Consider the following 24,438-nt stretch of genomic DNA (forward strand, 5'->3'; position numbering starts at 1 on the left):
CAAAATGTCAGTTAAAAGGTGCCAGTCAAAATATTTACATACAATCTATATAACTTGATGTTTCCTCTCCTATATTGTGATTATTCCTTTGCAATAATTGTCTTTCAGAATTGTTACCAGCCTTTATGGTATATGCCAGACTCCCAAAATGATGGCCTATAGGTAATATGTGGCCTCCAGATGTGATTTGTTTTGCCTCTACTATATTGTCCCCATAGTATTTTGAAGACTATTCCACATAAAAATCCAGACTTCTACTTTCTCTTCATCTGGTAACACTGGGTCTACCTTGCTTCATGGCAACCACTGGCTGAAGAATTGTCTCCCTGAGATATGGCAAGCACTCTGCATTATCCCAGTCTCCACCATGCTCTGCTGCTCCCTAATCTTGAGGCTGAGTCAGCTGCCGTTACCACTCTGCTTCCACTGTTGTTTTTTCTCACAGTCGAGTTAAAAAGAAAATTAATACTTATATTTATACCTCTCTATCAAAAATGAGAAAACTAAAGATATACAGATTGTCAAGTGTCCCCTCTCCCCCCCCAAAAAGAGGATATTTTTTCCATGAAAACAAAGAATATTTCTACAAGTCTATTTCTGATGAAAGAATATAACTTAACGTGCCATTATGAAACTACTGGCCAATTCTCTCAGCAGGCATTTGAATTTGTGATGCCTTGTTTATATAATACTTATGGATATATCACAAACAAGAAGATACAGAAGCAGTGAAAGAGCAAACACAAGAATTAGAGTTTTGTGAATTACACATATATTGACCTATATGAATTAATTTTATATTTAAAATTTACCACACTATCAATTCTAAACGTTTGCTGAGCACCAACTATACATAATAGGTATTGCATATTAGGTGTTAAAACAATTGAAGGTGAGTAAAACATAGTTCTTACCCTCTAGGAGCTTGCATTTGAGAGTGGGAAGGGGCGGGGAAGAAAGAATAGTCAGGTATATAAGTTACTCTACTAGAAAGGCAAATTTAAGATCATAGGACAAATACAAGCAAAGCCCTGAGAGAACTGGGAAGAGGGAGCAAGAAAGAAGATCAAGAGAAGCTTCAGGGGGAAGGTAGCAGGTGAGTTCGGCCTTAAGATACTTACAATTTCTGAAGGGTGAGATAACAGGCAGTAAAACAGGAAACTGTAGGGAGTGCTGAGGAAACCCTAAGTTATACAGTGAGCCTGCAGTGTAGTATACACATGGTAAGAACAGTGGAAGAGGAAGCTGGAGATGTATTTGGGATCATGTTATTGACAGACTTCATTGCCAAGTTGATGAGTTTGTCCTTAATAAGATGGGTAATGCGGAACTTCCAAGTGAAGTAGGTAACGTGCTTGTCACTGGCGCTAAAGCAGACTGTGCTGGTTACGTTACATAAGAAATTACAAGTTACAGAAAACAAAACTATATCCAGAAGGTATCCGAATAGCAACATGTGAATGATTTTCTCTACTCTAAGTTCTCTCCAACCTCTTCTCTAAATATCAAGAGTTCCAAACTGGCAGCCATCAGGTCTGAAATGGCAGGCAGGCCGTGTGGGCCAAAGCACTTAAGAAAAAACAATGAACAAAACAGGAAACAAAAACAAAAGTTCCCAGTGCTGAAACACTGAAGATCTCACATAAAAATCCACTTTTCACTTTTCTGGAAAACTGAAAAACTGGCAACACAAGACCCACATTCCTACATGGCCACAATCTGCTACGGCCGAGCAGGTGCTGCCTCTCTTTAATCAGACCTACCTTGTTTTCCAGTTTGCCACAGTCGCCACCCTCTGCCTTATTTGTTACCCATCCGACTCTGAAGGAGTGTGTGACCACTGCCATACACATAGCAGACATCCCCTCTATTTATTCACTCTACAGATATGTGAGCCATGCACTGAGGTAGATGCTGTAAAAGAAATATACATTAGACATTCCTAGTCAAGAAACAGGAATTCACTGTCAGAAGTAACAGGTCTGAGAGTGTGGTTTTACATTATGGTGGAAGAGATTATTTCAATTCTTCAAATATCATGAGAGGGATCTGTAGTCTAGATCAATAAGGTCAAAACCAAGAAGGTGAGTATTTAGTAGAAAGTTCAAGCTTCTTATGTAGAAGACTCAAAGTCAAGTCTTTCTCTATATAGTGAACTAAAATCTATAAGTTTTTCATAGGATCATGGATGCAAGATCCTGCTGGCAGGCAGAGGGCTGTCCACAACTGCAGAAGCTCCGCCCCAGTCACAAGAATGTTCCTTGACTATGGTCTAATGTGAAGGCAATGGAGCCCAAGAACTGAGGTCAGATCAGTCACTGAGGTGCAGGTGCATAAATATTCTGGTACAGAGGCCAGTGCCTAAGATTATTTTAATTCTCAGTCATGTGTGGACCAGGGAACCATTAGCCTCTGGCCACTCTAACCCTCTAAGACACACCATGGTTCTTTTCTTTGTCAGAGTCCTATCATTCAGGATTTACCTGGAAAGAATACCTGCCTTTGTCATTTCATTACTGTCATCTCTCGACAGTTCACCGCTGTACTGTGCTGGTTCTTAAGCGCCTGTCACCATCTGCGGATGTCTGTGTAAAGGATGCCATCAGTAGTGTTCCTTCACTGCTAGAAATTATGCAAGTATAGGAAGGGGCAGAGTGATGAGATATACGAAATTCACAATTTATAAGATAAGAGTAAGAGACAGCATGACTACTCATCAGTACAGACCTGGTAAATTATAGCAAAGACATACAATAACATTCTACAGCTAAAACAGAATGGGAATACTACTGAGCAATAAAAAGGAACAAACAATGGATATATCTAGCAACTTGAATGGATGTCAAGGGAATTAGGCCAAGGGAAAAAAGCCAATTACAAAAGGTTACATAGTATACGATTTCATTTATATAACATTCTTTAAATTATAGAAATGGAGAACAGATTACTGGTTGCGAAGGGTTAGAGATAGGAGTTGGGGCGGGGGAAAAAGATGGGGGTGGATACACAAATGTACAAACATGATACAACTGAATAGAGATACACCCACACAGAATATATTCCATGACATGAAAAGAAATTTTGGTAGAGCAATGTCTAAAACTTTTCAGTAAAGTTCTTTAAAATAAGAAGGTAACTTTGGAAAAATTAGAGGAAAGAGAAGAGGAGGAGAGGGGTACAGAAAAAGAGAAGGGGGAGGGGCCAATGAGAATAGCAATGTTCTATGTACGACCTGAATGACCTCTGAAGACATATTATTAAAAAGAAAAATAAAAACCAGGTAGTATGTGTAGCAAGCACTCTACCGATTAGGTAAACCAAAACAAAAATGCTAATACCTAATGCTTATCCACAGAATTTTTATGAAAGGACACAAAAGAAAGCTGACAACAGTAGTTACCTCTATAGATTGGATAGTGGGAGGCTGAGGGTTTGGATGGAACGGAGTCTTTTAATATATATATTTTTGCACCTTCTGAATTTTATACCATATGAATGAATGTATTACTTATTTATAAAACTATTATTTTCATTTTAAATATGTGAAAATTAAGGCAAATCAAAGCTTCAGTGCCTTCACCTTTGTTTGCACCTGTGGTCTGGCAACTGCCTTCTGTTACTATGCATCCCCTCCTGGTGCTTATTAGTCAACCTTTGCACCTAAGCCTCCTTAAGCCTCCATACTGGTTCTGAAAATCGGTTTGTTTACCTGAAAATGCTTCTAAATTATTACTCTTCTAACCCTCACACTGCACTATTTCATACAGCACAGCTCAGTCTATAGTAGCTGACTATAAAAGGTAACAATTATCTTCAAGTAAAAATTTCCAATTTCAAAAGCACATGAGAACAAGTCAAAAAGTAATGACGACGACGATGACAGCTACCAATCTTCGGGCTTTTACTATGTGCTTGGAACTGTCCAAACAGCTTATAAGCATTACCTCAATTTATTCCTCACAGCAACCTTTAATAGGTAAGTTTTGTTATTTTGCTTTATAGATGAGGAAACTAAAGCTCAGATAGGTTAAATGATTTGCTTAAGGTCATATAGCTGCTAAGAGAGGAACATGAACTTGTACTAGGGTCTGTCAATACTAAAAATACTGTGGCTTAGTAAAATTCAACTCAGTTTTGGAAGCTCTAAACTCTAAAATCCATCTGAAACAGCTATATGGTCTCTTTGTAGCTGACAACCTGTTTCTTTTATAGTCCTAGCAATAAACGAGGCTCTAGACACCTATTATTATCAAAATACCTGTAACTTGCAGAGCTAGCAGGATAAAATACTTAACAAAAAGCTGAGGGGCCTCCAAAGTAAAAAAAACAACCTAGGTTGAAAGTTTTAGTCACTCCAACTCAGAGTTTCATACTTGGTCTCCAGATGAGATAATACTTACTTTGGTTTGCCCAATCAACAATCAGAATTCATTCACTAGGGAAAGAAATCTATCTAGAAAATTCAAGATTTTATCTTTGTCAATAAACTTCTGAATCACTGATATCTGAATCAAATTCAAATTTCTAGAAAATTATGTGAATCAAAGAAAGGTCAACAGACTACTGTGTATTACTGACAGTTTTGATCTCCGTAATCAGTCACAACATATTTTGACTATGCCAACTTAACTGTAAATAAATGATTCCCAAATAGAAAAATTTCTGCATCTCATCTACCAAGGTACTTGCACAGGGAGTTTACAAATAGAGCTGAATCACTGAAGTAAGAGGTTTTACATATAGTTTAAAAGAACTGAAATGTTAAAGATATCAGAGACTTTCCCCCAAATCAAATTTGGGGGAAAGTCTCTTAATTTTCCATTAAGACACAAGACACTACGAAAGTTTAAATAAACTTATGATTAAAATAAAAAATTTCAAACACATACCAAACAACTTTCTGAGATAAGGAAAACAGTGTTAATAAAATAATAATAAAATGATAGCAAATAAATGGAACCCGTTTGGTCTTCTGTATTCTGAAGACATCTCTTAACAAATTTAAAACATCTGTGCTATCGAGGCATTTTCTACCCACACCAATTTTCTCCAAAATACCCTTGAACTTTCTATTCTACTTCTAGTGATAATGCAAATTCAAGAATTTCTTAAGAGTCTCATATCAGACTAGCAAAGTCAAATATCAATTGACAGTCTCTATTTCTTTTCTTTTGGTGCCTAATCTTTATTTCATTAACCTTCTTCCATTGAGATTATGTTTTATACCAATTTCTTAAAGTAGGCAACATTCTAAGTCCATCTCCTAAGGCCATGTTAATCCATATCTTCCAAAAATTGGCAGAGGCCATTTCTGATTCAGTACACTATTCCCTAGCCCCTCTTGATAGAAGATCAAAGACACAGAGCCATGGCTGCAAGGCAAAAACATGACGGGTTTAAAGTGATTCATGGTTGATTATCACTTCTTATTTCAATTGGCATTCTGAACACTGCCAGTCAGAATATAAAAAGGTTAGAAAGACTGAAGTAAAACATCCTCTATAAGAACATATATGCCTTCATTTTCTTCTGAACTAGAGAACACATTCTGGAAATTTTGTTTTTGATGAGCACAGACATTCTGTAGATTCAGTAACAAGTAAGTAGGTCTTTTTACAAACAATAATTCTATTGGCTACCTTGTGATGTACTTTCACTTAACACAATAAAGGCACTGAGAAAGACTGGTACATGGAAGTAAACTGTTGGCCAATAAACAACCAAATTAGCTTGTTAAATACTATAAACATGGGAAGTTACTGAATGTAGCAAATTGTAAATCCAATATCGACTTGTTAATGAACTTAAAGCCTCTTACATTTCAATATCGACTTGTTAATTAACTTAAAGTCTCTTATGTGTAAACATTTAGAATTTCAGGGAGGATAAAAGTACAGGAAGTTGTCAGGATTTCCCATTAAATTAGTTTTCAGTGCTATATTTTCAAGTTCTTGAACCCAAAGTGGTATTATTCAAATGCTAATAAATATTATCTCGGTACACACAGCACATTTCAAAATATTCAAGGCTCTTGTGAAATATACAACTGGCTGAGCTGGATTACGAAGTAGAAATGGTGCTTGAGGAAGAAGGTTCTTCTCTGTCTTCTCATGCTAGAAAATGACTTTTTTTTCTTTGCAGAATGAAAATGGGAAAAGAGCTCCTTTTCTGTTTTTAAATAGGAATGATATTTGGGTTTTAGCTCTGTACGTTTCTAGGTTCCGCCTGGTACTATCCACATGAGAGGAAATCTGTGTAGAAGGCCATGCTTTCCGATCATGAGCAATCTGGCAAGAACCTGAAGACTGGACAGGCTTACAGGCTACCTGCCAGAGGGCTCTCCATCTCCATACTCCTTCCCTGCAACCTTGATTAAAAAATCAACAATTCAAGTTCAGCAGTAAGGCAATAAGCTTCTGAGTTCCATGGAGTACATTAGTTCTGCCCATCAGGAATCAAAGTCAAAGCAGGGAAAAATCAAAACATAACAGCATGAAAGGAGAAAGTAAAAAGAGGAAGGGAAAAAGAGAGAGAAGAAAAGAGGGGAGATCAAGAAAATAAAACACAAAAACATCATGTTACAGAACAGATGTGCTCCAGGGAAGTGATGAATATTTGAAATTGTCTCTACTAGTCTTTAAGATACAAAAACAGAGAAAGAAATCAGTAATAAAATAAAGATGAGTGTTTTGAACATCACTGAGCCTTGTGTTACAACATATGTTATGAAATCATTGAGCTACATAATATTCAATGGGAAAGATGTTTGGGGATATACGGCTAGCATGTAATTAGAACACACCATATTAAAAAAACAATAAAAATAAAATTAAGAAAAGAGAAAGGGGCCCATGCTGTATAGCCCATGAATCTCATCGGCTTTATCGTGAAAGTTTATTGTTTTTAATCCTAGTACAATCAGCTACCAGTTACATACAGTAAAAAACAAAAACAGCCACAAAGCAATAATGATAGAGATAGTCCGTGACATTGTACAGTGGAGAAAATATTTTGTTGGAATCCTCCAGCAGATCCCCACCTGGCTTCAGCAGTTAAGCTATTACCCCCTCCCTCCCCAAAATAGTTTTAAAAAAAATTAAGGTCTTGCTTAGGTACAGCAAGATTCTAATACCTCTTGGGGGACACTGGAGAACTTTAAAAAACTAAAGCAGTAGAAATAAAACAAAAACTGAAACGTGGAAGCAAGGTGACACACAACGAAGTTCCATGAGGCCTTGGCTTCAGATCACCTCAAAGCGAACCACCTGGAAAGAAAAGAAAAGGCTGTCACACCAGGAAAAAACAGGCAGACCTTAGTATCTATCTCATCACTCCACTCCTTTGCAAAATCTACAGAATCCACGCTTTTCTCAAGTCTTATATTTTTTAAAGTGAGTCAGGATGCAGAAAATTGCTTCCTTTTCCAATACTCTGTATTGTAAATATTGACAACTAGCATACACTTACTCTTTTAGAACCAGAAAATATACAGAAAGCGAAGCATTTTTAACAAAGCATGCTGTCTTCTTTATCTCAAACCTTTCAAAACAACCACACAGCAGGTTATTAATATGACTATGTACCCTTACCTTAGAGGAACAATGACTCCGTTCAAAAACTAAGTCTCATATATATTTGGTTCGATTGAGGGCTTTTTCAGCCAGGTGACCACTTTCATCTGTGATCTTCTCCCAATCAGTCTGTCCGACCACAAAACCTATGGCCCTTTTCCTATCTGCATCCTTCTTTTCTTCCAGGTCTGCCCATCTCACCTAAAAAGAACAAAGTATTAGGCTGGGCTTTAGGGAACATAAATATGCATAGGGCCTCTTCTCTCTCTGGACAGTCTAAGGGGTAGAATATCTAATATGAAACTAGGAGTTTAAAACATTAAAAATTAACTGGGAGAAAGGTATAGAAAGAAAACTTAAGTTACAGAAAGAAAACTCTCCAGTCAACCACAAAGTATTAACCACTCCGGCTCCCAAACAGTTCACCTCTCAGCTTGGCTCTGTCCACTCCATCTCTTCTGTCATTCTTTTTTAGTTCAGTGACCTCTTTTTTAGTTCAGTGCTTAGAAAAACACTAACCTCTTCCTATCTGTATTCGCACTTCTTCCAATCCATTCTGCCAGAGTGATCGCTCTAAAATATACAGTTGTGACTCTCATCTGCTTTAAATTCTTCCCCTATCTATAGAATAAAATCCAAGCACACAGGTCCCCCTGAATCTGGCCCCTAAACCTCCTGCGGCACCACTTGGGCAGTGCCTACAGAATAACAAATTTTAGCCAGAAATGGCTCTGTAAATGACAGTGTCGCTCTTTATCTTTCTAGAGGTTCTGTTATTGAGATTTGCAATCTCATTTTTTTTTTTGCCATTTATTTAAAACTGTAAAAAGAAATGTTATAGTATAGAAAAATTCTGACTAACACTGAAAGGTCTGAGATACGTATATTTTGTCCACTGTCACTAAAAATATTTCTAAAATAACTGAGTTCAGCAAATAAAAAAAGGAAAATATTTACCTTCCATAGTCATCAAAGAAACACAAAAGTCCATTTGAGCTACCATTTTAGAGCCCACTAAGCAAGTGAAACTTAAAAAAAATAAATAAATTATATTTTAAAACCTAACCATTTTAGTAAAATTCTAATTGGATTAACTCTAAGAATGACCTTTTTTTATAGTGGAAGTTAATCCCACAAACCCACCTGGTATTTGTAAAAAGGTGAGTTATAGAAATCAAGAGAACCCAGGAAAGGAATGGGCAATGAATTCTGCATTCCTTGCCACCTGTAGCATCTCCTGGTGCTCAGATGTTGATTTTGGTGAGTGGTTTGGGAGTTAAAAACTATTTGAAATGAGAGTGAGAGGCAAGGGAGGAGAGTTAAAGTAGAGCCACTTTAAAGAACTAGGATGTGCACAGCTCAAATGTCCTTGCTCATCCAATTTACCAAGTAAATTACATGAGATCACATACTCCTTATTGAAGGTGACAGTTACTTAACTAAAAATAAACTAGAGCAAAATATTTCTCATTTGAGAGTATTCATTATTACTAGAACTACACCAAAATATTATTCCTAAGGAAAAGCTTTTCTACTGCTGCCTGAACCTTAACACCGGAATGGAGGTATCAGTACAAGTAGTCCTTGGGTGGAGCTGGGCACATAAAAAAGGCCACTTATCAGATCTCCCTTTCCCACCCCTGCAAGCCACACAAAGGTAGGCCCAGGGACTGTGAAATATTTGAAAGACCTTTGAAACCTGGAGTTCTCTGTAATGGTATCCACTGTAACAAAGTTTACTGGCATTTTTATTCTCTTATTCTTTTTCTAGTAAAGTACTGAGGAAATTCATAAAAAAGCAATGATGTATAAAGATAAATGATACACAACCTCAACCTTAATCAAAGAAATACAAAATGAGATAACTTTTTTCCACCCATCAGATTGTCAAAAGTTAAAAAAAAGCCTGATAACAGCACTGTGGGGGCAAGTGTGGAAAAATAGGCATTTACTTACATGTGGGTGTATAAATAGATGTAACCTTTCTGGAAAGCAATCTCACAATATCTGTCAGAAATGATAAATCATATTCTATGAGCTTGCAGCTTTAGTGCTAAAAATCCACCTTAGGGATATATATCACTTTCAAAAGATGCCAAAACATATACACCATGACTTTCACCACAGTAGTGATATTAGCAATAAAATGAAAACAGTGTAATTATCCACCAATAAGGGACTGGATAAATAACTAATTGTACAAACAATGGCACGCTAGGAAGCCATTTAAGTAGATCTGTATATAGTTATATAGAAACCTCAAGACAGATTAGCTGGAAAGGCTTATGCAGATCATATATAATATGGTCCCTTTTGCTTTATTTGGTTTTAGAACAAAAGTATAGAATATATACTATACTTTTACAGAATATGACCTATCCAACTTAATTTCTCTGTTTCCTTTCATAGCAAAACTTCTTCAAAAAGTTGTCTACATTTGCTGTCTATACTTCTTCATTTCTCATTTCTCTTTCAATCAGCTCAAACTGGCTTCTGTCCAACTCTCTAAGAAAACTTGACTGATTGTTGATCAGTCATCAATGAACTTCGTGTTGCCAAATCCAATAGCTACTTCTCTGCTCCCAATTTACTTGTCTTCTCTGTATCATTTAACAATGGACAATTCTTTACTTCTTGAAACATTTACTTTTATCTGAACTTCTAAATTTGAGTCCTGAGTCCTAGTATCATTTCTGACTTATTTGATCCCTCACTAAACTTTTTCACTCTCAAATCTACGACTCCCCAGTTTTCTCTAACTCACCAAATACATAGAGTGCTTATGGCCAGAACCCTGAAGATTCTATCCACTCCTGGACCCTCTACATTAATTCATGAAGAAGTCCCACAGATTCCCTTTAACATTCTACTCTGCACCTGGCTCTTTTGCCCCATGACAGAATGGCACAAGCGGCTACTTCAAACTACTTCAAACTACTTCAAACTACATACTAGCCATGTGAGGCTGTTCTCCATTTTTAAGTTATTTGTACATTTTGATCTGATAATTTGTGAGGTTTGACTCATTTTTCTGATGCGTAATATGATATAATATAAACTAAATTGCTCGAAAAATAGCATTCGCATGACTGTCTATAACTTTCTAAAACCAGATGCCTAAATAGACCCTTCATCTTTTGGCAGTTATTGACAAAAGTCTCTTACCCTCTTCTTCCCAGGCTCAGAAGCACGAGTATCATAATCATCAGGGAGCTGAAGATAATCTTCCATTCTGCTGGCAATTGCCTCCCAGTCACGTTTCCTTTTAGTACCAGTTCTCAAGCCATCCAACTTGTCTGAGGGACAAACACAGAGCCGCAGCATTAAGGAAGAGTGTGAGTTTACACACAACACACAAACAAGGGAAAGAAGGCTGGAACACTGTCAGAGGGCACATCCACATTTTTGAGAGCAGCATCACTTGCAGATCCAAACTATCTTCTTGGCTGAGATACATCAAGTTCTGTGCAATTTCCATTGTTTATTTGGTGTTCATACTGGCAGCCATTATGATGTTGGTTTAAGTAACAAATACAGGCAGAGTAAGAAAAGGCACTTCTCTCCCGGTCTCCTTGTCCTCCACCCCCCAAATCACAACATTTCTGCTCTCATGTTCTGAAGGAAAATGCAGAGTTGGGTTTTTCTAAAATTAATTTCTTCCATCACTTTCTTTCTTTAACACAATATTAACAGCACCCACTTGATCTGCAATCACATGTGATACTGTGTTATATGAAAAGCAGGTAGCACAAAAAACTTAATGAGCCAAACTAATGTTTTAAAGGGTTTTAGATTAACAGTTTCTTGGGATTTAGACTTCCGTGAGAAGATTCACCATGACTTAATGTTTATGAGTAAGGTGATTATATAAATCGTCACTTTCTTTGTTATACTATGATGTGATGTTGACCATTCTAAGGCTAAGGGCTAGTCAGCCAAAGTGATCAGATTTGAATTTTCTTTCTGAATCCTCAATCTGAGAGGGCTAAACTTTCCAAGGGCCCCACAGTGTAATCAATGAAATGAACAGGGATTGTTGATTCAGAAATTATGAGATATGAGTTTAGGTGTCTTCAAGAAGAACACGAAATGAAAATGTGTGGTCTTTTTTTTATTAGTTGTTAATACTGATTTTGAATTCTACATGTGAAATATTATGATAGATATTTTTAGTTACATGGAAGCACCACACTTTTGAATCATCTGTAGTTATACGAACGCACTATTATTAAGCAAGTCAATAAAGGAAAACCCTGAAAACTTCAGAAAAACAATAACCACATTTCATTGAACTCCATAAAGGGTGCAGAGTATATATAATAGAAATCTTTGAGATACCAAGTTAGAGAGAACTTACTATGAAAAGTACAATGGAAGCAGTGGGAGGAGAGAGGGTGAGTTTATGTTTCAAATGCAAAAGTTTCACACACAACTAATTAATTGTACCATACCATACAGGCTACAAAAACCAGTAAGATTTTGCATACTTGGCAAAGCTTTTATTTCCTAAACCCCTCCCCCACAAAAGTGGTATTATTGAAAAATCAGCAAGGCAAACTACAATACTTTACAAAACTCAAGAAATTTTTATCATATCACTTTGGAAAAATTTTAACAAGGATGAGTTCAACAGAAACAGTTTCCTGATCTCCTCTGTAAATCACATGCTGTACCAAATGCCTCTATCTACATGTATATGACAGGCCATATTATACAGGATCTTAAAGAAGAGACGCCCTTGACTGTACAGGGACATAGGATGTAGTATTAGTAAACCAACGAAGTCCCATAAACAATAAAACTGTTCTCAGTTCGACAGTGTACAGTATTATTGAAGAGTAGGAAGGTCCAATACACTTATTAAATAAACTTCAGAGGATTTCCCAACTAATAAGATCAACTTTGACATTAACACACTTCAAAAACTTTTTCATATTTCAATTCCAAGATTAGAGGATGGCCAGGCAGCAATGCAGAAGGACAGTGTGAAAACTGCAAGAACTTTTCCTCATACATTGGGTATATGACAGGAATTACAGACCAGGCGTCCCATATTTGCAACACGGAAGTTCAGAAGAGCATGTATTTCTAGTCTGAACACCCCTGTTTACAATGTTTAATTTGAAACTTTATTGTGCACGCATGCTTAGTTTCCTTCCTGGGGTTGAAGAAAGTTCATACCTCTTCCACATGGCATCCTGGAAACCCAAACACACAGATGTATGGCATAAGGTGAAGGAAGAGGAACCAGGGGTGTTAGTTACAGAAGAAGACTGGTGTCCAATACACTCATACTAATGGTTTTCAGAAGTCTGAGTTTCAAAGATGAAGTTTTAAGATGAAGATGAAGGTTTAAACACCCAATTTGGACAGTCAACAGATCTTCAGAACAGTAGATATTATTATATCACAACAGAAAATTTTTTTTAGATTCATTTATATATTTTCTAAAGATAAATGGTGTTTCTGAAAATTTGTTCCTAGTGAATATACAAGGGTTATGTGCTCATGTAAGCAATAACTGCATTTCGACTGTGAAGAGATGAAACTTCCTGACATGTAGAAGGCCAATATACAATAACTCATAAGCAGAGACAAATGATAGAGATGAGAAACAAAAGGACTTGATATGGAGAAACCTGAATCATGTCATAAGTAGTTTCGATGCTGAATCTCAGCATCTGATGCAGCATATAACACCCACCCCTGTATTAGGGTGCTTGGATCCCAGCTGGATCCCTGTATTAGGGTGCTTGGATCCCAGTCAGATGTGACTGAAGAGGGGGTCACAGGCAGAAGTCTTCAAAAACTCCATGACACCCATGAAAGATGTAGCTCAGGCCAGTTGTGAATATTTTGTAAACTGCTGCACTTCTGATTTAACACTCAAATATAGGCTGAATTGTATACTGTACTTAATGAACACAGATTAAGAATCTGCAATGAGATTTAACTCGCTCCTTGAAAGATTATAAGTAAGTGAGTATTTTCTCATTGGCAGACTCATTTGTGAATCCAAATTCCTCAGTAACAGATTCAGCTCTTCTGGCTCAATGTATGCCACTGCTAAGGCTTAATGTTTCTATCCAGCATAACCATGTTACCAAGAGTAACTTAGTGGTGGTAAAGTACCCAGAAAAATAAAATGTAGCTGGTAATCAAATCTGCTGAATTTGTTATAATAAGGAAGGCATAAATAAGCTAATTCTCAGATGATGATCCTATTTTAGAGAAGAATTCTCTTCTCAGTTGGCTCCATGGACCAATCTCAAAGAAGCAAGCACTTTTAATAATGCTCACACTCAGTTTGCTCTTCTCCACAGGTGAATTAGCTCTCAAGATAACAAAGTGGTGCAAGATGCAAGTCATTATACAAAACGTCAGTGTCATTCATTAAAAATAAACAAAGGTCCAATTGCAAACATGTTAGAATTTATTTTCTAGATTCATTACTAGATCCTTAGTGCCTTTCATTGAAATGGTTTACTTAACAAACCCATTTCTGGAATTCATTGTGTAACATTCTGTCTTTAAAATGGATGGAATTCTAAAATGCATTTTCTGAGAAGCAAATGGTAGAGAGGCCAGAATTTTTCCCAGAAACCAATACCAAGATTAATAGCATATTTTCTTGAACAATCATAACTAAATTCCACTTCCCTTTCTCTTTAAAAATTAGAAAGAAAAATAGAAAATAGACTGGCTCAAGTTTAAAAAAGCATTATCCTAAATCATATATTATATAAGGCCTGTGGTTATATGTTTAGCTAAAATATTTATCACTTTTACAGTCCCTTTGTCTCTTTATAATCCATCTCTCTTTGCCCCAAAAGATAATCATTATTCAGAGAATTAGAAGAGGACATGATCTTTCAGGTTATCTTAAAAGTACAAAACTTCAAACATTCTTAATCTAATGTCAAAACAAGCAGACCTAAAGCATTACTATTAAAAATACGTTGTGATTATTATTTTCCTATATACTTAATTGCATTTAAGTACTTATAAAGGCTTTAAAAGTTTAAGGAAGGAGATAATTGGTTATTAAGATTTCCCACAGAGGGAAGACTAGTAGAAAAATATGTCAGTAACATTTAATTTTCACATGACACACATTAGAAAAAAATTCTAGACTTTACAACAAAGCACTTGTCCCAATAATATAGTATACTACAGTCTATGGAACTATCTTTTAACATAGGACCCAGTCAATATCAATTGCCAACACGATCAGCTGGGGAAAATCAAAGGCACAGCCTATGTGACTATGTATAAAATTCACACCTCTGATGTCAGAAACACAGTGTGTCCCAAACAGTAAAGCAGCTAATGACTCAAATTTATTCTATAAATTTAAGACACTTAGATGTGTACTTCGGTTCTGAAATAATACAGCATAGTACCAGAAAGAGAAATGCAGAGACTGACAGCCATACTTCATACATTGGGAAGGTCAATCTTCTCAAAAAGTCCTTATCGTATTCCCCTAGATTTATTAATACATCTAAACCCACATATTAAATGGCTTTAAGTGAGGGAAAAACAAAGAAACTGAAAAAATGTTGTGCAGTATTACCATAAAATATTAGAGGAAAATCCATTGGACATGTATGATTTTCTGCTTGATAGAGAACCTCACAGTAAGCAACTCCAAATTTTTATTTACATAATCATTTTAACCAGTTTATCTTATAATGTGGCACTAAGGGCAAGGTGAAGGAAAAATAAATGGAATCTTATAAAGCAGGCTCCTCAAAAATCTTAATTATATAACTACCACCTCCTATGTAGAAACTCTAATTTATTTTACGAGGAAAATAACTGCCTTTTAATTAATTTTTAAGTTTCAATATTTATTATTATGATTACTATTACTACCCAAAATATTCACAATATGGTTCTACTTTGAACTGCAGTTAAATATTCTTTTAGAAAAGCAGAAATCTCATCGGCACCAACATTTCTGATTAATATCAAAGAATGGATTTCAGAAGTGATGGTATTTTATTACTAAATCTATCACATATTTCTGCTTACTCTAAAAACTTTAAATGGTACTGAAGGTAGTTTTTAAAAATACTCTCCTTTCACTCTGTCACAAGATATAACTAGTTAACCTGAAAGCTAGCAAAATAGACTGAGAATGTAAATAAGGTAGGCCAAAAATCTTGATTTAAGCTGAAATTGTGGGAAATTTGTTCTTCTTACAGCAGAAAGATCTATGACCATTTACCATCAGGTATCACATATAAAAACAGGAAAAAGGAAATACCCACCTAGCTTTGCCTCAGATGTGTCCATCTCCCATTTGCTTTTCGGAATGTAACCCTAAATCGTACACAGAGAGAAGCTCGAAGGGTTAGAAAAAGACACATACATGCATATCACTTTTGAATTGGAAAAGCATTAAAACTGGGAATGGATTCAGTTTCCACTCGCTAGCTATAAATATATCTTTAGGGAAAACATAGTCTCATTATCTTTGAAGAAACTGAATTACCAAATTCACCAAACTTCACTGCCCAGATTTCAGAGTTGTCACTTCAGTATAGTATCATGAAGGCGCTTGGAGGCAGCTACAGTTCAAGACACACAACTGCAGCCTGAACAACAGCTGTATAGTAAATATGGTAAGAATGTATGGTGGTTACTGTGCTAACATTAATATTATTCAGATAGCAGAGGATTTATAATACTAGGTTATTTTCTAATTCAACTGCTATTCTCAAGTGATAGTAGCCATGAGGTCCAAAGAATGTTTTTCGAAAGTTACTTTATAGTGCAGCGTAATTGTAAATATTCAAAAGAAAGGAGAAAACTTGGTATCACTGAACACAACTATGAAGTTCAACTTCATTTTAAAATGACTCAATTCATTTACCAGTTAGATCTTATAAAGACTAATTTTAATGAATCAATTTCAGAACATTTCTTTTCCATTAGTTGGAAACTGATTATTATTTCTGATATCTTTTAAAATTACATTTTCCTATTACATGAAAAACAAGAAATCTCCACAGGCAATTTATATCTTATGTAATAAAATAACTGGGTAGTTTATTTCAAACAAAGTCCTGTAAGCTTTCCAAATTTCCCAATGTACCTATTTAACTACATAGTAATCCTTTCAGTTTATTCACCTGGCAAGTATATGTTTTTTCCATGTTAATTTACGATGCTTCCCCTCTTCATCTGGATTCTAGTCTCTATTTAGACCCTAACATAAGGAACTTTAATACTAGGACTTATTATGTAGAACAGGTTCTTCAAAGATGTCAGCATCTTCTTTTAAGTATCAATGTATCCCTCTACTATTAGGAATGTTCAAGTTCATAGAATATACTGACACACAGGTAAGTTGGAAAGTATGTTGAACATTTCATGACAATAGCTTCTGTGTAGGTTTACTAGAGCATCATCATTCTTCCTGGAAACCTACAGGTCTTACACGTTTCTAGTTTTTAAGCCAGACTAATAATTCAATTTCACCTCATTAGGTAGTATTTTAAATTATAAGTTATACCATTTTTTTCAAATAGATTTTGAGAACAAACCAAGACAAAGCTATGTTGAAGTGATGGTGCTAAAAGTTAAGTATCGATGAAATTTGTACAAGTTATACCTCAAAAATCATCTGAAAACCTTAAGCATCACTAGAATAATTATAAATTCTGAGACGTAGCTACTAGGTTCACTGAAGCACTAATGAAGGCAAAATATAAAATCGATGATCCCCAAAAAGTATTCTCTTAACCAAGAAGTTTGACTTTCACCCAGCTGTACTAATCAGCACAGAGTAGAAAATGCAAAGTTTACTGAGAATTGCATTAAAATGGTCTGAATGACACGAGACTTGCTCTTAACCCTTTGGTTAAAATTCTCCAAGAATCTTTTACTCTTGGAATAGAACCCAATAGTAGAAGATCTGGATTTTGTATTTTTGAATGGGTTAAGAGAAGTTTTAAAACAAATATAAGCAAAATGAGTATATTAACATCCTCTTGCTGGAAACACTCTGTTGTTACTTAAAACTACATCATCTTCTCACTGCTTAAAATGTTAAGCCACTTGGAAATACAAGAGATAGTCCAGCAGGGTAGAGTTCTAAGGCTTCCTTGCCATGTTTCTGATGTAAAAATATAGTATTACGGTGTGTTTTACTTTTAAAAATAATAGTACATTCAATTAAGAGTTCTAAGTTTTGATCTCTACCTAAGCAAGTCAGATATTATGAACCAAATCCTGAATTGAAATCTCCACAAAAGAAGACGGATCTTCAAAGACCTAACATTATAGACTTCTCACATGGTCACTTTCTGTACACACGCTGCAAGTAGCCACATCAGAACAGCGTGGACCTTTAAGTGAATTTACTGCCTACATCTTACATCACATATGTCAAAATACAACCTAATTAAGAAAAATACTTTGTGTAATGAAAAAAAAACCATACTGAGACTCAAATGCCATTAACTTTCAAGCTTATTTTTTAATCCACATAGGAAATCTAGGAATGTAGAGGATAACACCATCTCTGTATAAACACAGTTTCTATCCACAGTCCTCTATATCACACATGGGTTTAATAGGACCACTCCTTAAAGAGTCTGTATTCTCTAGTGGGGGTAAGAATCAGGGTTCTCCATCTGTACATTTTCAAAATATGAGAAGCAGCTTTAGCAAAGGCTGAAATATTAAATAAACCAAATAATATTTTGAATTTAAAAAGCAACACTATTCCCAGGAATTGTTAATTTTTGAACCTCATTTAGCAAACACTGAAAAGCAACATAAATATAAGTCACATATTCATGAATGACGGGAGAAGGCAAACATCTCTAAGAGGTGTGATCGAAAGTATTTAGAGTAGGTACAGGGCAACTTTGAACCCACACTACATAAGCCTCTAATCAGCTTAAGCAAAATGCACTGTCTACACATCGAATCATTTTCCCCATCAGTTAAAAGAATAAAATGCAGAAGAACAAATCCAGCAGTCTGTGGCAACCCTCCGCCTCCTCATTCAATAAGTTCTTCTGCCTCAATTGACAGAAACTCAATTTTGAAATCTTGTAGCAAAGAGACAATTATGCATATGTTGGGTAGGCTGTGCCACAAACCTGTTGGAATGTAAGAATGCTCTTTCATATGTAATTGATTTTCTTAAAAAGTAGACTCCCCCCTAAAGTCATCCACAAATAGATGAGTGAGTACAAGGTTAAGTTGCTTAGCATTCTCAAAATTTTCTTATAACACAGTAGAGGGTTCTTTTGGTCAGGGGAAAAATAAAAAGTATCCAAAAGTCTCCTTTAAGATAATTACGGAAACTTTTACCATTAAGGTGCATATCAACCGTAATAAACCTGACCACAGATCTGAATTTAAACCCCTAAGAACTTTAATAAAGAGACACTTTGTTCAAAGTGGTTGGTCTGTCTCCTACCAGTTCGTTTTCCTCTTCTTCTGCATCTTTCTTTTCTTCCTTCTGTTCTTCGATATTTGCATCAAAATCTTCCATCTCTACCTACACCACCCCAATAACCACAAAAAAAGAAAAAAAAAAGATTGATTTAACATTTAGGAGAATGTTGAATCCCTCATTGAGATCTGAAATGACCATGGTAGCCCAAAGCAAGACAGCACAGACTCATTGTTACATACTAAGTAATTTTTAATACCCTAAACTTTGAAACATAACTGATAATAGACAGAATAATATTCCTGCCTTTCATTTTCCTGGGATATCTATCTTTATAATTTCCTATGAAGTATAATGATCTGTCCTAAGTTGATGGTTATCTGTTTTGCATGCCTATGAATTGCTAGGATTTCTTTTTAAAATCTTTAGCAAGTTTCCAATTAAGTAAAACATATGATTCAAATTTCAAAATGTAAGAAAGGATATAGTGAAAAGTACAGCGATAGTAGCTTGGTCCAGAATGGTAGCAGTGCAAACAGAGCAGATGGATTAGAAAGGTATTTATAAGGTAAAAGTGAAAAAACTTATAGACTTCCCAGTGGAGCAACAGGGTTGGTTGAGTATTGGTATAATGGAGAATAAAGAGTCAAGGATAACATAAAGTCATAGTTTCAGCACGAAAGTGATTGGTAGGTCTGTTTATTAAAATAGAGAATACTAGAAGAGGAACAGGTTTAGATGAATTACATATTGGGTAGGTTGAGTTTGAGGTATACCAGGGTAATAAGTCTTTTTGGGTAGAGAATTTGGAAAATGATAGACTCACTTCCACTCAGATATGGCTGTTATTAAGATATTGATAAAATATATTCCAGTCTTTACAATTTAATATTAAGGGCACATAAGTGGCAATCTGAACTACCGGAAAGATTGATTACCTATATAGAATGTGTAAAATAAAAACAGAGCCCTAAAGAACTCCAACATTTAAGGACTGGGTAGCAGGAAAAGTCGGCAAAGGAGACAGAAAAGAAATGACCAGAGAGGCCAGAAGAAAACCAGGGGAAGTGGACTCAAAGAAGCCAAGAGAAAAATGTTTTCAAGGTGGTGGTCAATTTGTCATATGTGGCTATAAAATTAAGCCCCAGGAGAAGTGAGAATTGTCTACTGTCATGGAAATCTTTGGTGAGGGTCTCTGGAGAATGCTTGAACAGAAGCCAAAAGAAAATGGGTAGAGGAGTGGCATAGGAGGTAAAAACACATAAAAATACAATGACAATACTGAATATAGACAATTCTCATTCATAGGAGATCGAATAAAACAGATGTACACAACTGATTAAAAGAGAAAACTCTCCTTTTTGATAAAGATTTACTTCCACCAAATTAATAATTTAGGCAAGAATTATCTATGAATAAAAATTTGTTGGGGAACAGAAATTAACAGTTTCAAAGTATTCCCCTACAGATTACTTATGACAAAGAGAAAAAGGTAGAAAAATTTGATGGATTCCATCTGAACCAAGTCATCAACATTTAAAATCACCAATAATAAAATAAATTGACATAATTTGGCTCCTGATATGATGCACTGAGGATACATCACTTATTTAGTATTCTTGCTGATGTTTAACCTAAAACTAATCACGTGGAAACATTAGACAAACCCAAACTGAGGGGTGTTCTACGAAACAACCAGCTTTACTCTTCAAAAATTCTGTGTCTCTCATGACAATGACAGGGCTGAAAAACTCTTTTTTATATTAAAGGACTGGATCCTGGATTTTTAAAAATTGCTATGAAGCACCATTATGGGAATAACTGGTGAAATCTTAATATGGACTGTATATGAGATAATTCAGGAAATTTACATTACTTAATATAGCATTTTATCCATGTTAAATGTCCTGAATTTGATCATCGAGACTTCTAGTTTTGTAAGAGAATGCTCTTGTTCTTGGGATACCATTGAAATATTTAGGGGTGCAACTTAACTTTCAAATGGTTCCACAAAAATAGTGATAATAGTAGTAATAATAATGAGGAGGAGGAGGAAGAAAAGGAGGAGTGAGAGGAAATTGTATAGAGAAAAATGTGGCAAATATTAATTGGCAAATCTCGATAAAATTTGTACAGGTTTTCTTATACTATTCATTCAACTTTTCCATAGTTAAAAAACTTTTCAAAGTAAAAAAGGTGAAAAAAGGTCACTTTTGCACTGCCTCTGAGCAAAAGACACTCACCTCTTCAATAGCAGCATCTTGAAGCAAAGAACGAATGTCCAGACGCATCATGTGACGAGGTGCAGCTTCCCAGTGATCAGCCATCTATTGAGAGATTCAGGAGGTCAAGCTATCTCTGGAAACTACTCAAAGACCAATTGAGCATCCAAGACAAGTTAACTAATACTGTGAAGTCTAACAGGCTAGCTCCAGGAAGAGCTAGGCCACCTCTTTCACTTAGATACAAAGGAAGAGAAACATTTACTAAAGCGGACAGAAAAGATATTGCGAAAGTGAAGAGGATAAACAAAAACTTCTACACAACAGTGATGATACATCCTAAATGAAATTTAGAACACCTTCTATATTTCCAAAAATCACCTTATTTATTTCTTTAAGCTTTCTTCCATGAATATTTCTTTTGCCACAAGTCTGGTTATCTGCACTCATTTCAGCCAAATACACCTAAGAAAGAATGAATAATGATTACTCAAACAAATACAGCACTTTCATGATAACGCAAAGTACTCTAAAATTATTTTAGGTCTATACCTCAAATCCCTTGGTTTTTGCTGCACTCCAAAACTGATCAAAATGTCGAACTCTGTCATTGATGGCATCCAGGATGATGAAGGGGAAAAAGCCATCATCCAGAGTCTTTTTGAAAGTTTTGAACATGCTGGTGCGATAGGTCTCCTCCATCTCAGCTTCATATTCATATTCCATTACCTAAGATCCCCCAAAAGAGATATGGTTAGCAAAAGCAAAGACTCACGTTAAACTTCTTCCCTGCTTAGCATCTGGATAGAGATGACTTTGTAGTAGTTTCTTCACACCTGAGTACTAAGTTTGTCTTCGAAAAAGAGAGAAGTCTTTGTCTTTAAAAAAGCCACATTTCTTTCTGAACATGTTTTCTTTTTACTACTATCAATGAATCAGGATGTAATCTGAGATTATACCATACCTTCTTTTTCACTTTCTTTCCAGAATCTGGATCTTTTTCTTCTTTTTCTACTTCAGTGATGAAATAGTCATCCAGGCTTAGAACTCTGGGTGCAGGTCCTCCAAATTCTACCTCCTTATCCTAAGAATCATATAGTCGAAAAAGTAAAAGAGAATTTATGGAATAAATTAATAAATGTTCACACTAAAGTTCCTTCTCTTGGTTAAGTAATATGCAATCCTCTGGTGGTTTCAAATCAAGCAGAGGCAAAAATATTTACCTAAAAATATCAAAATTTATATGACAGCACATACCACATGGGTCAACTAGAATGGATCGAATGGGAAATATATTTATCAGTATCCTGCTGCTTGCTAAGAAGGCAAGGGGCTAACAAAAGCAACTGATTCTTTGGCTTTCCCATACTCACTCGAATAAGTTTTGCAACATGTGTCTTTCCACTGCCAGGCAATCCTCTCATTATAACAACAATCTGAAACACAATGAAAAAATAATCACTCGGAAGATTTTTTTTACAGTGAAAATTTATAGTTAACAATCTTTCTCTAGGATAGACCACATGATATGCCATGAGGCAAACTTTAATTTGAAAGGATAGAAATGATACAAAGTATGTCTCTGATCACAATAAAATAAAATTAGAAATTAGCAGTCAGAAAAAATTGGGGAAATTCAAAAATTAAACACCATACTCCTAAATAACAAATGGGTCAAAGAAGAAATCAAAAGAAAAATCAGAAAATACTTTTAGTTAAATAAAAATGAAGATACAACATACCACAACTTATGGGATGCAGCTAAAGCAGTGCTTACAAAGAACTTTACAGCTATAAAAAATGCCTATACTAACAAAAAAGAAAGATCTCAAATTGATAATCTAACCTTCTGCCTTACAATACCGGAAAAAGAACAAACTAAACCTAAAGCAAGCAGAAAGAAGGTAATAATAAACATTAGAGCAAAAGTAAAACAGAGAACAGAAAAACAATAAAGAAAATCAATGGAACCAAAAGCTGGTTCATTGAAAAGAATAACAAAATTGACAAACCTTTAGCTAGACTGACCAAGAAAAAAAGAGAAAACTCAAATTATTAGAATCGAAAATGAAATAGGGGATATGACTGCCAATCTTACAGAAATAAAAAAAGGTTTACAACAAAACACGATAAACTACTGTATGCCAATAAGTTAGATAACTTAGATGAAATGGACAAATCCCTGGAAGGACAGAGACTACTAAAGCAAACCCACGAAGAAACAGACAATTTGAATAGACCTATATGACAAGTGAAAACTACCCACAAAGAAAAGCCCAGGTGGAGACGGCTACATCACTGAATTTTAACAAATATTTAAAGAAGAATACCAACTCTTCACAAATTCTTCCAAAAAAACAGAAGAGGAAGGTACAATTCCCAACTCATTTTATGAGGCCAGTATTTCAAATCAGGCAGATACCAGATACCAAAACAAAGATATCACAAGAAAACTACCAATATCTCTTATGAATACGAATGCAAAAATTCTCAACAAAATAATAGCAAACTGAATCCAGCAATATGTAAAAAGAATTACACACCATGACCAAGTAGATTTATCCCAGGGATGTAAATTAACATCTGAAGAGCAATTAATGTAATATATCATATCAGAGAATAAAAAATAAAAATCACATACAACAGAATAAAATCATATGCAATACAATAAAAAACAAAAATCTTATCAACACAGAAAAAGCATTCAACAAAATCCAACATCCATTCATGAGGAAAACATTCAACAAACCAGAATGAAAGGGAACCTTCTCAACCTGATAAAGGGCATCTATTGAAAACCCACAATTAATATCACACTTAATGGTGAAAAACTGAAAGTTTTCTCTTTAAGATCAGGAATACAACAAGGATGTCTACTCTCATCACATCTGTTTAACACCATACTGGAGGTTCTAGCCAGGGCAACTAGGCAAGAAAAAGAAATAAAAGGCATCTAGATCGGAAAAGAAGAAGTAAAACCACCATTATCTTGTATATAGAAAATCCTACGGAATCTACTAAAAATCTATTAGAATAAATGAATTCAGCAGTTTTCCAGATATAAGACCAATATGCAAAATCAATTCAGTTTCTATTCAATTGAACAATCCAAAAATGGAATTAGTCAAGCTATATCAATACTATATTAAATGTGAATGAATTAAAGAATGCAATTAAAAGGTAGAAATTGTTAGACTGCATAAAAAAAAAAAGTCCAATCATATGT

The 24,438-nt window shown here is 35.2% G+C and overlaps 1 protein-coding gene across 5 annotated transcripts in view; it reads right to left on the bottom strand.

Annotated features, from left to right (window-relative positions):
• Positions 1-6,852: 6,852 nt before the first annotated feature.
• The window catches only part of YLPM1 (YLP motif containing 1), a 57,606-nt gene continuing 40,020 nt past the window's right edge, over positions 6,853-24,438 (bottom strand). For 2 of the 5 annotated variants that reach the window (XM_011370863.2, XM_023537078.1), the window contains exons 12-21: positions 22,586-22,648; positions 22,177-22,296; positions 21,765-21,941; positions 21,594-21,677; positions 21,234-21,317; positions 19,015-19,095; positions 15,848-15,899; positions 10,737-10,867; positions 7,590-7,772; positions 6,853-7,265 (exon numbers count right to left, since the gene is read on the bottom strand). In XM_011370863.2, coding sequence (XP_011369165.1) covers positions 7,626-7,772; positions 10,737-10,867; positions 15,848-15,899; positions 19,015-19,095; positions 21,234-21,317; positions 21,594-21,677; positions 21,765-21,941; positions 22,177-22,296; positions 22,586-22,648 — 939 coding nt within the window. In that variant the 3' untranslated portion in view covers positions 6,853-7,265; positions 7,590-7,625. Of the gene's footprint in view, positions 7,266-7,589; positions 7,773-9,061; positions 9,579-10,736; positions 10,868-15,847; positions 15,900-19,014; positions 19,096-21,233; positions 21,318-21,593; positions 21,678-21,764; positions 21,942-22,176; positions 22,297-22,585; positions 22,649-24,438 lie in introns of those variants that run through there. The other 3 variants (XR_002782946.1, XR_896510.2, XM_023537079.1) reach the window with 3 other exon arrangements.

The sequence above is a fragment of the Pteropus vampyrus genome, unplaced genomic scaffold (genome assembly GCF_000151845.1).
Source record: "Pteropus vampyrus isolate Shadow unplaced genomic scaffold, Pvam_2.0 Scaffold177, whole genome shotgun sequence".
Taxonomy (NCBI): Eukaryota; Metazoa; Chordata; class Mammalia; order Chiroptera; family Pteropodidae; genus Pteropus; species Pteropus vampyrus.